At 38.7% G+C, this 14,661-nt stretch overlaps 1 protein-coding gene across 1 annotated transcript in view; it reads left to right on the top strand.

Annotated features, from left to right (window-relative positions):
• Dnah9 (dynein axonemal heavy chain 9) overlaps nucleotides 1-14,661 on the top strand; it is a 332,320-nt gene that overhangs the window by 175,832 nt on the left and 141,827 nt on the right. The window contains exons 40-43 of the mRNA XM_027954056.2: nucleotides 1,434-1,536; nucleotides 2,231-2,470; nucleotides 9,750-9,911; nucleotides 13,847-14,043. Coding sequence (XP_027809857.2) covers nucleotides 1,434-1,536; nucleotides 2,231-2,470; nucleotides 9,750-9,911; nucleotides 13,847-14,043 — 702 coding nt within the window. The remainder of the gene's footprint in view (nucleotides 1-1,433; nucleotides 1,537-2,230; nucleotides 2,471-9,749; nucleotides 9,912-13,846; nucleotides 14,044-14,661) is intronic.

Below are 14,661 nucleotides of genomic sequence, written 5' to 3'. Positions count from 1 at the left end.
GGGAAATGGAGGTTGAATTTTTTCTTTCTTTCTTTTCTTTTCTTTTCTTTCTTTTTTTTTTTTTTAATACTAGAAATTGAACTCAGGAGCACTTAACCACTGAGCCACACCCCCATGCCTCTTTAGTTTTTGAGACAAGATCTTGCTAACTTGCTTAAGACCTTGCTAAATTGCTGAGGCTGGCTTTGAACCCTCCATGTTCCTGCCTCAGTGTCCCAAGCCACTGGGATTATAGGCATGCGTCACCACACCTGGCAAGAGGTTGGTTTTTATCAGTGCCTGCTGTATGCACATCTGGAAATATCACACTGAATCCCATTTATATGAATAATTAATATGTGTTAATAAAATGTTTTAAAAATAAGCCCAAGGGATAACTTAAAATGAAAAAGAAAGGAAAAGACTCATTTCAAAAGTTGCATTCTTCTGAGGCTTTCCCGAAGTTGGTGGGGAGGTAGTTAAGATAACTAGTTTTACTTTAGATTCATGATCACAAATCTTAAAGAGGAAGTAGGAGCTTCCTGGAAATGCTACTATATTGTCTTACCTGTGTCTCTCAGAAATACCTGTTTCACACCATCTCCAACTTTCACACCTCCACCTTCCTACTCCACCTCAGTGGGTGATGTGGCCCTCTCAGCACTGAGACTAACTCCATTTCTTATTTCCACATCTGTTCAACTTACTGCATCTTCCTGCATCCTGTGCTCTGCCCTCCTGTTCCCTCTTACCTAAGGCTAAACTAGCCACAGCATCGTGGCTCTGCTGTCTCCCACTCCCCAAATCCTCGCTTCCTCAACTAGTCTTCCTATCTCTTTGCAGGCTCCTTCATTCCTTCATGTCATCTGAACTTGCACAAATTTCTTCTACTATGTTGTAAAAAAAAAAAAAAAGCAATCCTCACACTCGATTACCATTCTCTCTCCCTCTGCATAACCAACTTCTCTCGTCTGTTCCTACTTCCTATTTCCCCACTCACCCCTTAACCCACATTATCTGATTTCTGTTCCCTCTACTTTACTGAGCCTTTCTTGCTGAACCACTCACTGCATTTTTTTTTTCAAAGCCAGAGCAACCCTTTTGGAGTTCTGTCTTTCTTACTCTCTCTGCACTTGGTGTAGATAACCACTCTCTCCTTTTGGAAATACGGGTTTCCTTTGCCCTCTGGGCTACCACATGCCCCTGATTTGCCTCGTCTCTCTTAGCCCAGTCCTATTATCTCTTTTTTTTTTTTTTCTATATGATTTCTAGAGAGATTCTCAGAAATTTGTGTTAGGCGCTTATCTCGTCTCCATGTCCATCACGGGATCTGGGTTTTGTTTGTTTTTCTACCCAAGCGTATGGATGATAGGGTACATCCTACTTAACTCCTTGCAATGCTCACCTGCATAGGCCCTCCCACAACCCTCACTGGAATTTTCTGAATCTTCCAGGTACGATCGGAGCAAGCTGTCCCTGAAGGAGGTCATGAATGTACAGTATGTCTCCTGCATGAATCCTACGGCCGGCAGCTTCACCATCAACCCACGGCTTCAGGTAGGGTGCCGCCAAGTAAAGTGGTACGTGGTCCTAACACCACCTTATCAGGACTCACGTCACTTGATAAGAAGGGATTACTGTCCAGCCTCTCAAAACGGTTAATCAGGACGCCAACATGCATTTCTAGTGGGATAGGGAAACTCCTAGACCCAGGGTCACAAAGCTTTTAGAGATAGAAGAGGTCATGGGGTTCATTTGATTCGACTCCCTCGTTCCTGAGATGGGGGAACTTCAGAGGGATGAAATGACTCACCCCAGGTCATATAGACACTTTGAATCACATTCAGATTTGGACTCTGTTTTCCTGTTACCCCCATGTACCCATCTTTGATCAAAGATCCACAGCCAATGATTCCCCCAATCATTTTACATTCAACCTCAATTTGGGGGTCTTGTGAAATACGTGACCAAGATGTAGCATTTTGAGTGCTTTTACGAATTCTCCATTATTTTTTCCTAGTCTGGAAGTGGTGATTTTTTATTTATTTATTTTTAGTTGTAGATGGACACAGTACCTTTATTTTTATTATATGGTGCTGAGGATCGAACCCAGGGCCTCATGTGTGCTAGGCAAGCGCTCTGCCACTGAGCCCCAGCCCCAGCCCCCGCCCTCCCCGAAGTGGTGATTTTGATTCTGTGATCAAGCCTGTCCAGCTCACGGCCTCCACCTCATGTCTTTGCTTCCTATCAGCGTCACTTCAGCGTGTTTGTCCTCTCCTTCCCGGGAGCAGATGCCCTCTCCTCCATCTATAGCACCATCCTGACACAGCATCTGAAGCTTGGACACTTCCCAGCCTTCCTGCAGAAGTCCATCCCCCAGCTGATTAACCTGGCCCTCACCTTCCACCAGAAAATCGCCACCACGTTCCTGCCCACAGCGATCAAATTCCACTACATCTTTAACCTCCGGGATTTTGCCAACATCTTCCAGGTGAGTTCACCTGCTTCGAGACGCTCTAAGAGTCTTAGGGATGCTCCAGAGTCTCCCATTATCAATAAAATAAATGGCAAATGCCAAGATTTTAGGCAAGGACACAGTTTATGTGGAATCCTGAACATAGACGGATATACAGCACCTGGGCCTCTGTGAGGACGACCTCAACAAAACAGAGTTTTATTTGGAACTTCAATATGCCTCAGAAAAGAGCATGTATTTACTAAGTTGGTTCCTTTAGGTTGAAGAAGGCTCAGCATCTCAGAGATAAGGTCATATAAATGATTCCAGTATGCTTGGGAAGGAAAATGGTACAAAATAGAAAGTATTTTCTTCTTATCACTATTCCCTAAACAATAGAGAACAGCAACTATTCACGTAGCATTGACATCATATTAGGCAATCTAGAGATGATTTAAATTAAGTTATATACAACATTATTCTATTTTCCATAAATGAACTGAATATCCATGGATTTTGGTATCTGTGGGGGTCCTGGAACCAGCCTCCCCTGGATACAGAAGAAGGACTGTATTTCTAATTTAGAGATGACAAAACTGTGACACAGGCAATCAAGTCCCTTGAGCATGATCATATAACTGTCAAGCAGCAGCATTGATAGCCACAACTAGAATGTTCAGCCCTTCCATCCAGGTAATTTGGGGTGATGAAAGGCTTCCTGAAGAAAGACCAGCTATTCCAACTTTGTTTTCATGGTAACTGGTACAATGTCAAGGAGAAACCAGAAAGCAGAGATATCCGGGTGGATATCTTGTTTCCCCTGGCCTGTGTCTTTGTCTGATTCAGGCAGCTTGAGTGGCAACCCCCTGGGCTCTGGATCCCAGCCTGGCCTCTTTGCAGCCTGCCAGCTGTCAACCTCCTGCCACAGCATAGGAGAGGACATCACACTCTCAGCCTCACAGTCCCCCATCCTCGTCCTCCAGAGGGGAGTTTCAAGCTCAGAGCTTGACCACAGCCTCCCTCTGTCTTTACCACCTCCTTCCTGACTGCTTGTCTGAGGCCTGATGGAAGAGATGAAGGGGATGGTCAAATGTCTGTTAGGAGACAGGCCCTGTCTAGAGATCCAAGTCGCAATAATAAGTGCTTCTCTGCGCTTCCCTTACAACAAATCACAACGGAATTGAGCAGGACTGTGAGTAGCAGAAATCATTAACCACTGTTCCCATCTCAGGGCCACACATCAGAGATGGTGCACAATTTGTACCTAACAGGCTCACATTTACTCAGCCCTTAATTATCTTCCTGACGGTTTGACGGTAACAGGGGTTATAAAGATCAGCTGATAGCTTGCCTTACTGTCAAACACAAAAATCCCAGAAGTCAGAGTTTCTGGTTGGTGATTTTTTCCTGACTTCCACATTTTATATATGATTGATACCCAGAAGAGATGAGAAGGAGAAAGAGGCTAAGATAAACACATGGGTGTAGCCAAAGGGAGATAATGGAATTTCTTTTTCTTTTAATAAACTTTCATTACATTATGGCATACAGACAGAAAAGCACACAAGCCATAAGCATCCATCTTGGTTAATTATCACCAAGTGATCACACCTATTTGAATTCATAATTTAAACCTTCCATAAAGAAATTCCAGGTTACACCTACGTAACCATGACTTGGACCACATTTTAGAACATTCCAGCATCTCCAAAGTACCTTTTTTGCTTCCTTCCTTCTATTTACTCTTTCCTCTTTCTCCTCAATTCAGTCTAGACTTTTAACACAATATGTCATTTTGACCTATTTTTGAACTTAAAACAAATAGAATGTTAGTGAATGTCCCTTTGTATCTTTGTTCAATATTATGTTTGTACTTATATTTTCAATCATGGTGTCAGTTTAAAAGTAACAATTTTTTTTTCTTTCTTTCTAATCCTGAAATCTTTTAATTTCTTTTTCTTGTCCTATTTGTTGGCCACCAGCTGTCAATACAATGTTGAAGAGAAGTAGGAAGAGTGATATCTTGTCACGTTTCAAATTTTAGAGGGAAAAGATCTTAATAGCCTGTCATTAAATATGATAGATACTGTAGGTCTTTGTGGATGCCCTTCATCAGATTAAGAAAACTTCCTGTAATTTACTAAAAGTTTTAATCACACATGTGTGTGGAAACTTAAGTGGTCTTTCATGCATCAGTCGGAATACTCAAATCATGTTTCTCATTTATCCTGGTTATATGATAAATTACACAGATTATTTTTAAGTGTTAGATCAACTTTGCATTCCTAGAATCAACTCAAGTGGGTAATTACACGTTGTCCTTTAAATATCTTCCTGGATTCCATTTGCTAAATTTTCCTATAAATTTTCAATTATATATATGAGATTGTCTTTTCACTTTCCTTTCTCTAATATTCTAAAGTAATAAAGTCCTCATAAAATATTTTGGCAAGCATCTCCTTTTTTTTTTTCTTCTCTCTAGGAGATTTGGTAAAACATCATATTGTGTCTTCCTTAAATATTGAAAGAATTTCCTAGTGAAACCACCTTATGGAAGGTTTAAATTATGAATTCAATTTCCTTAATACATATAAAACTATTCAGATTTTCTGTTTCTTCAGGTGTCAGTCATGGTAAGACATCAGATTCTCAACAACTTCTAATTTATTGCCATTAGCTTGTTTTTAATTGCTTGTATTATCTTTTAAATGTCTATTGCATCAGACATTATGCCCTTTTTCTTATTCTGGTTACCAATTACATGTGCCCTCTCTCTTTTTCTTTTCTGTCACCCTTTCAAGGGAGCTGTCAATTTTTTGCTACTCTTAAAAAAAACTCAAAAATTATAACAATATTACTATTTAATTTCTTGACTGTCTCAATTTGATAACTGTTTTTAATATTATTAATGTTTACTTTTTTCTTTTTAATTCTGGATTTGGGCTTAGTTTGTTCTTTTTCTAACTTCTTGACATGGCTACTGATATCATTAGTTGTCAGCTTTTGTCTTTTCTAAAACACCCACTTTTAAGGCTCTAAATTTATCTCCAATTATACCATCAGCCATCTCATAACAGCTTTTATATGCTGTATTTTTATTATCTTCAGTTCATAATATTTCTTAATTTCCACCTTAATGTTTTCTTTTTTGTTTGATCCATGGAATGTTTAGAAGCATATTGCTTTATTTCCAAAACTGTAAATGTTTTCTAGTTATCTTTCCTTTAATATCTAGCTTAATTCCACTGTTCTCAGAAAAAAAATATTTTATATGATTTTTGTTCTTTTTAAATGTGTTGGGATTTGCTGTCATTCAAAATATAATAAACATGCACATTAACAAATGTATGCTACCCAGGCAAGGTGGCCCATGCCTGTAATCCCAGTGGCTCCGGAAACTGAGGCAGGAGGATGGAAAGTTCAAGGCCAGCCTCAGCAAGTTAGAGAAGCCCTTAGTAACTTAGTGAGACCCTACCTCAAAATAAAAAATAAAATAAAAAGGGCTTGGGATGTGGCTCAGTAGTTAGGTGCCCCTGGATTCAATCTCTAGTCCAAAAAAGAAAAGCATTCTAAGATGTTTAGTGTAGTTTCCCCAACATGTTAATTAGGACAAGATTGTAAACCATGTTATTTAAATTTTCTATGTATTTAAGATTTTTTGTGTGCTTTTTTTTTGTATATTTTTTAAGAAGGCATGTTAAAATCTCCCACTGTGATTGTGGACATGTCTATTTTTTCTTTTATTTCTGTTATTTAAACCTTCTTGTACGTTGAAGCTATATTATTAGATGCATAACTTAATATATCTTTTTTATTTTATAATGAGTCTTGATATAATTTATTAATGGGCTATATTTGTAATTAGTATATCTTCCTGACTTTTTTTCTTATTTATTAAATGTACTTCCTTATCTCTAAAAGTGATCCTTGCTTTAAACTCAACTTTGTATAGTATAAGTAGGACTACTCCATATTCTCTTTTAGTCAGTATCTTCATAAGAGTAACCCCTTAGTATCATGGGGGATTGGTTGCAGGACCCCTCACATATACCAAAATCTACAGATGCTCAATTTTTTAAATTTAAAATAGTGTAGTATTTGATATAAAGTACACAGCTTCCCATATACTTTAAATTACAATGTCAATGCTGTGTAGATAGTTACTGTACTCTATTATTTAGGGGAAAAGGAACCCCCCCAAAAGTTCATTCTTTTCAGTACAGGTAGAATTTTTTCTGAATATTTTAAATTAATTTGTATTCACACATTATAATTATACATATAAGTGGGATTCATGGTGATATATTTACACATGTACTATAATTTAGTCAGTTTCATTCCCCAGTGCCTCCCCTTTCTCTTCCTTCCTCCCTTTCCTTGATTCTCTTCCTCTGCTCCACTGGTATTCATTCTAATTTCTTCTCTCTAGCTTTTCTGAATATTCTTGACTCATGGTTACTTGAATCCATGGACGCAGAACGCATGGTTACAGAAGACCAACTGTACACTGTTTTCACTTTTTATGCTCAGCTTGTCTATATTTTTATATTTAAGAATAAACCTAAGCAGGATATGGTAGTTTTTTTTTAATCCAGCCTTTTATCTTTTAATTATACTGTTTAATTCATTGTTATTTTTATGATAATGTATTTGGGATTAAATTACTTATGCTATTTGTTCTAAATATATTCTACCTATTCTTTTTCCTTTCCTCTTAATTATTATGTTCCACTCAACTAATAATATGTTTTTTTATTATTTTATTTTTCCCTCTTTTAGGATATTATATATCCTTTTCTTTTTCATTTAATGGTTGCCATATTAATCATAGTTTTATTACAGCTTGGGTCTGTTCATTTCAATAGCTAGATCTTCTGAGTCAGGGTTTTCTTTTGTTTTTTACTCATTTGGTCTTATCTCCTACCATTCTACTGTCTTTCCCACTCCTGTCCTCCCTACCTTCTCCCCACTCCACCCTGCCTCATCCAGTGAACTTCCCCTTCTCCCTCGCAGCCCACCTCCACCCACTTATTGTGAGTCAGCATCCAGAAATCAGAAAGAACATTCGGCCTTTGGTTTGAAGGCATTGGCTCATTTCACTTAGCATGATAGTCTCCAGTTCCATCCATTTACCAGCAAATGCTATCATTTTATTCTTCCTTATGGCTGAGTAATATTCGATTGGGGGTATATGTACCACATTTTCTTTATTCATTCATCTGCTGAAGGGCACTAGATTGGTTCCATAGTTGAGCTATGAATTGAGCTGCAGTAAACATTGTTTTCATTTGTTCTTTTTAGTTTTACATGACAGTAGAATGTATTTTGACATATCATACATACTTGGAATATAATTTCCCATTCTTGTGGTTGTACATGATGTGGAGTTACTATGGTCGTATATTCATATATGGACATAGGAAAGTCATGACCATTTATTCTACTGGCTTTACCATTCCCATCTCTCCACCCTGATTCCCCCTTGTCCAATTTGGTAAACCTTCACTCCTCCCTCCCCACAACCTATTGTGAGTCAGCATCCACATTATCAGAGAGAACATCCAGCGTTTGGATTTTTTGGGATTGACTTATTAGCAATGATTATCTCCAGTTCCATCTGTTTACCAGCAACTGCCATAATTTCATTCTTCCAAAAAACAGAAATTTTGATAGAGGTTCTTTCTATGCTGTATTACAGTGTTTGAAGGATTTAATATCCAGCTACAAACTTTTTCAATAAGAATTCATTAAGAATCTACTATACATCAGGCACCATGCTAGAGAACAGTAGTACAATAATAAAAATCAACCATCACCAAAATGAAGTCTGTCAACTTCCCTGTCTTTGAAACACTTTCCATGAGCCATGAGAAGCAAATTTGGGAAAGAAAAAAAAATAATAATTTGAGAAAATAATAATTTTTCCTGACTGGAGATTTATATATAAAGGGCTCTGTGGGGCGCATCAGAAGGAATGTCACTGGGCAGGAAAGGAGATGTCTTAGAAGACTTCAACAAAGAGGGACCAATTGAACTAGATCTTGAGCACAGAAAGCAAAGCAAAGAAGAAGTGGAGGAGGTGCAGAAAGAATACAGAATCAGAAAACAATTTGAGTTTTCAATGTGATATCTAGATTTTAAAGGAAGTAACGGTAAGAGTGATCATGAGGAAGCAGATCAGTGATCACATTGTGACCAGATATTTATGCCTTGCAGATGAGTCTGAACAGCATTCTGTCAATGATAAGGAACCAATAAATGACCCTCATTTATTCCAAGACAAGAAAGAAATCAATGAGAGAAAACACAGAGATGAGTCTGAAGTGAGAGGATTTTTTTGGGTTGTTAGGGGCTGGTGGTCTCCATTTCTCCAATGAAAATAAATACTAGGATTTGGGATAAGGGTAGCAGAGTGAGGTGACAGAGGAATTTGAAAAGAAAAGTAAATATTTGGAACAATCACTGTAACATATAGGAAAGGGAATGGTATAGGGATGACTAAATCAATTACGGATCTCCCAATGTTTGCCACATCTATTGCAGTCTTTTCTCGTTGTTCTGATTTTACCTGGTCAATCATGACATCAATCAGTTTTCAAAATGGCACTTGTAGAATTGAAATATAGTGAGAAACCACTCTGACCTCATTGTGGTCATCTGAAAAGTAGTAGTCAAAATTATAGACCCTAAGGAAGACCTAATGTTAAACGTTGTGGCTTTGAAGGAAGGCAACTTATAACTTATTCTGTGATACTGGGCATGTTTTTTCCATATTTCTAAATCCCAGTCTCCCCAGTATACAAGATACATGCAGTAAAAAATTATTTTATAACATCATTATGAAGATTAAATGAGCTTTGTCTTGGAAAACGTCTAGTCCAACGTCTGTCACATAACCGGCTTCGAAAAATTATAGCTGTTGCAGCATTTTTAAAAATAATGAGCAGAAAACCATAATTCCAATTTATGGAGTGAGATCCATCATCCTAGGCACATTAATTTGAATTATTTCAACAACTCCAGAAAGTCAATATTGCTATTTTGGTTTGAAAAGTGAGCAAATTAAGGCTCAGAGATGTCACATGCCTTGCCCACATAGTTGCTATATGGTTGTGACAATATTTGAGGTCAGATCTGTCTGCCTCCAACACTTGGTCTCCCCCCACACACACACACACACCCACACTTTATGATACACTCATTAGTGAGATAATTTCAGGCATCATTCCAGTTTGAACAAAATGTTCCAGAAAGTTCTTTTAGCTATTGTACTTCTGAATTGCTATTAATGTTATTTTGTCTGTTCTTCTTGAAGGGCATTCTTTTTTCTTCAGTGGAATGTATAAAGTCCACACAGGACTTAGTGAAGCTCTATCTGCATGAATCCAATCGGGTTTATCGGGATAAGATGGTAGAAGAAAAGGACTTTGATCTTTTTGATAAAATCCAGATAGAAGTACTCAAGAAAATTTTTGATGTAAGTATTTCCCTGTGGATTTGTTTTACATTTAAATTAATAATAATATGCACATGGTCGCCCAAATGACACAATCCAGTTCATTAACTAAGAAAAGGTCAGAGATTAGGTTAAAGAAATAAATTCTATCACTGTTTTGTCCAGGTGAAAAATGGAGGGGTAAGAATAGACATAAACTCATTGCAGATCTCAGTGCCGAGAGGTCCACAGTGATCAGCTGACCCAAGTGCTCCCATGCTGGTCATCCCACATGACATTCCAGCATCCCAAGAACATACTATCTCCTCTCCCATGGAAGCCATTTCAGAAGTGCTATTAACTGGACTTTGGGAATAATTCTGACAATTGGAACATTTGGAACCATTTTGAAAATTGGAACATTTGGAAAATTTATTGTAAAAATGATTTCAAATCTATTCTCCCACCCATTAGTCTTAGGTCGACATGACAAACATCTAAACATGTTGGGACCATTGACCTTCCCATACTGAGTCTTCCCTTCTCCAGGTCAAAGAACCTTAATCCTTTTAGCTGTGTCTGATATGTATTGGTTACAAACAGAGAAAAACTTGATATCATCCCTCTGAAATTGTGGTGCCTGACTTCATCACACAACCCAGCTGGGGTCTGACCCAAAGCAAGATCAACATCTTAAAATGTGCCCTGCTAAACAATTGGAAAGAAGGTGTCCATCATGACATGAGTGAAGAAAGCCCTTCATGTTATATCACGCTTTTGGAAATTCACAGTGCACTTGGCACATTAAAACTCAGAAATCTAGAATAATTCTAACTCACATACTATTTTGCAAATGTGGTAGACCCTAAAATTTATTTTCCCTTCATAAACTTCTGAAATTATTTTTCCATTGAACTATTATTTAAAGGAATTATTTAAAGAATGAATGGCCCATTTTTTTCTTAAAGAAAGGATGATATGCCTTGGGAGAATTTGGTATATTAACACCATCAGAGATTATATCAAATTATCAGTGTTAAAAATTGTTCCACAATTACACTGACACTTCTGTTGACCAAAGACCCATATTCTCCATATACTGCTTATCTGTCCTCTCTTGAACTTAGAAATAATCAAACTTGAGTATAATTGTATGATGTAGTTCTTATATTCACTGTGTTAGTCTGCTTCCTATTGCTATAACAAAATACCTGAGACTGGGTAACTTGTAAAGAAAAGAGGTTCATTGAGATTACAGTTTTGGAGGCTGAATGTCCAAGATTGAGTGGCCCCATTAATTCAGCCTCTGGTGAGAGATTCATAGTGAATGGCACTATGGCAGGAACATGTATAGAAGAACTATGGTGAGGCAGGAAATGAAAAAAATATTCAGGAGTCACATTTGGTCTTTAATACGACCCACTCTTGCAAGAACTGATAACTTATCCCATAAGACCCGCAGCAGTCCCTTCAGAGGGCAGCTCCTCCTCAGTGATCTAATCACCTCCTATTAAGTCACACCTCTTAGAGGTCCCACTACCTCTCACACAGCCACACCAGGGACCAAGCTTCCAACACATGAACTTTTGAGGGACACACCACATCTAAACCATAGCACTCACTCTGTTTTAGCACCGTTTTTCCTGATAAGATGCTGGATCTGCCTCTGAAGGTATTGACAGTGCATCCCAATTTTTGTGGCATCTTTTGAGTTGTCAGTCAGAATTTTATATAACGTATTTGAGTCTTCTATTTCCTAGGCTAGAGTTTCTAAATTCCTTCACTTCTGTCATTGTTTGTAGGGGTCCTGATGTTCAGAGTGCTCACATCTTAGATGCCCCGCCTCTTAGCATTGCAGCATTAGCCAGTTTATGTACTCATTGCTAGCTCTGCAGATAAGCCTGGATTGTCTTCATAAGCTGGTCTGAGCTAGCACTTTAACAGCACTCAGTTTTTGAAGTCCAATTCCCTAAGTGGTTTTTGTATAGGAAGGTGCCTCCTTTTGATCACAGACTTAGATATAATTGTTACTGCCATTATCCTTCCCCAACATTTGAAATGCCAGCCTGAAGCATCCTTGCTCCCCCAAATCCTGATATTAGTAACAAGGAAAAGTTGCCAAATTCCCACCCAAGAAGTGCTACAATCCTGTTTCCACCATCAAAAGCTTAAAGTTCTCTGGTTCAGAGCCCTGTGTGATACCATGTTGCTATTAAGGAGTTTTTGATTCACCGTGTTGGTTGATTTTTTCTCTCTCTCTCTCCCTTCTGTGCAGCATGGCTCTGATCATAAAATTGGAGACTTGTTTTGTTCATCAAAGAACCTTTGTAGATCAGGCTTTTTCAAAACTCACCTTTTGTTTCTTCTCTGCTAGATCCTCAGTGTAAATTGACTGCCATCAGAACTCACCCCCAGTATGTGAGTCTGTTCTCAAACTGGGTCAATGTATTCCTGCATTACTTTACTGTAAAACGACCCAAAGTAGCTCTCTTGCTTTGCATTTACATGTTATACAAAATTCAGGAGCATTTATGGTTACTCTATAACACAGTGTAATGGTTTTCTACAGTCCTGAAGCACCTTCAGAATTCTGTACAATGACTCTTTGATGTTTAATTCTTTCTAGCCTTTTATTCCTCTGCTCAGGAAGCAGTTCTGGTTTCTCTTAAAGTATTATTGTCATCTTCACTTTCCCTGCATTAGGAGGATCTTGTCCCATGTGCTTGTAAGGCTACTCCTTTAGTGATATGTCCTCAGCAGTGCCCCTGCTGGTGAAGAGCATGCTGGTTACCTGGTGATTCACAGTTAGGGCTTCCAGTCTGGACTTTAGGATAAAAGATTTGCACTCATGGAGCTTCCTACTTGTGTCTTAGGAAATGTATTCTAGGACTTACCTTATATAAAACCTATCTTCTTACCTGAAGTCTCAGGTATTTGGATTTTGACAAGTAAGTAGTTCTTTTTGTTTCCTCTAACATAATATTTTTAAAAAATTAGTCATATCTTTAATACTCATAGGGTAATTTGGTAGTAAGTAGACATAGAGTCCATATCTTTTTGTTGGGGTGGGGGGGTACCGGGGGTTGAACCCAAGGGCATTCAACCACTGAGCCACATCCCCAGCCCTATTTTGTATTTTATTTAGAGGCAGGGTCTCACTGAGTTGCATAGCATCTTGCTTTTGCTGAGGCTAGCTTTGAACTCAAGATCCTCCTGTCTCAGCTTCCCAAGAGCCACTGGGATTACATGCATGCACCACTGCACCCGGCCCATATCTTTTAAATTAATCAAACTATACCTGGTATTTATTCCCATAATAATGTTTATCCTGTGGGTATGATTTGATACTCAGTAAGTATAAATGCTTAGGAAAGTTTTTATAAATAAGTGGTTCTATTTTAAGTTCTTTAAGATTATCTATATGTCCATGAATAAAACAATTACCCAATGGTAGCTAATAGCAGATTCCTGAGAACCATCTGGACAAAACATCTGGAATTGGAACTTGAAAACTATGATTTGCAATCTCACAAGAAACAGGAAAGGATATTTTATGATAATGCCATTGATCAGGGTGCTAGACTTGTTGGAATAAATGTAGAGAATTGAGACCATCCTGCCCTGATCCCTACACCCGACACTGGTGAAATAACCCTTGCTTGAAGAAATCCACTCTGTATCTTCCTCCATTCTTCTGATTGCAGCATTCTTCCTGGGATTAGGAGGAATATACCTTCTATTTTCTATTCTCAGCCCACAAGGAATGATGAACCATATCCATGATTTCACTGAGCTGGTAAATGAAAAACATCTACTCTATAAGGGCATCTCAAGAGGGAGGAAGCATTGAAAGTAGCACTAATACTTAATTTTCAAAAAGTATGCAGGGAGGAAAATAAATAGATGTCTCCACTCTATTGTGTGGAACCAGAATTGGGAGTCAATAAGGAAGGTCCTCGTTCCTATCTCACTACCAGGATATTGAGGAGACCGTGGAACAGACCCGAAGCCTGAATATATATTGCCACTTTGCCAATGGTATTGGTGAGCCCAAGTACATGCCTGTACAATCGTGGGAAATCTTGACCCAGACTCTGGTGGAAGCCCTGGAGAACCACAATGAAGTCAACACAGTGATGGACCTGGTTCTGTTTGAGGATGCCATGCGCCACATGTAAGTGAGCTTCTCTTCCTGCCTTTCCTCAGTGCTTCTCTGTTCTAGTGGCAGGCATCCCATTTGGCTATTTAAGGACTCTGTGGGAGAGCCAGAAAAGTAGCTACTGCTATTTCCTTGAAGGTCAAGATGGCGGAGCAGTAGCTGCAGGCTTCTGCCACTGGCCCTAGGAAAAAAACAGGTGCTGGACTCAGGCAAAAGTGTATCTGTCTCCATGCCTGCCAGTTACTGTCCCTGGCCATGATGGTAATGACACCAAGAGAAGATCTGCGATCAGAAAAGAGGCACCAGAACAGCTCAAGGTCCCCAACCCTACCCTCATACTGATCAAAGGAAGAGTTTTTGATGTGGCCATGTCCCTGTAGTATGTTGTTTTTAAGTCCTTTGGGTATAGACCAAGGAGAGAGATAGCTGGGTCAAATGGTGGTTCCATTTCCAGATTTCCAAGGAATCACCATACTGCTTTCCATATTGGCTGCACCAATTTGCAGTCCCACCAGCAGTGTATGAGTGTACCTTTTTCCCACATCCTCGCCAACACTTATTGTTGTTTGAATGCAGAATAGCTGCCATTCTGACTGGAGTGAGATGAAATTTTAGAATAGTTTTGATTTGCAT

The sequence above is a fragment of the Marmota flaviventris genome, chromosome 17, assembly GCF_047511675.1.
Source record: "Marmota flaviventris isolate mMarFla1 chromosome 17, mMarFla1.hap1, whole genome shotgun sequence".
In the NCBI taxonomy this organism is placed as follows: domain Eukaryota; kingdom Metazoa; phylum Chordata; class Mammalia; order Rodentia; family Sciuridae; genus Marmota; species Marmota flaviventris.
Note: the sequence above shows the minus strand (reverse complement) of the source record. Positions and strands in the feature narration are given on the sequence as shown.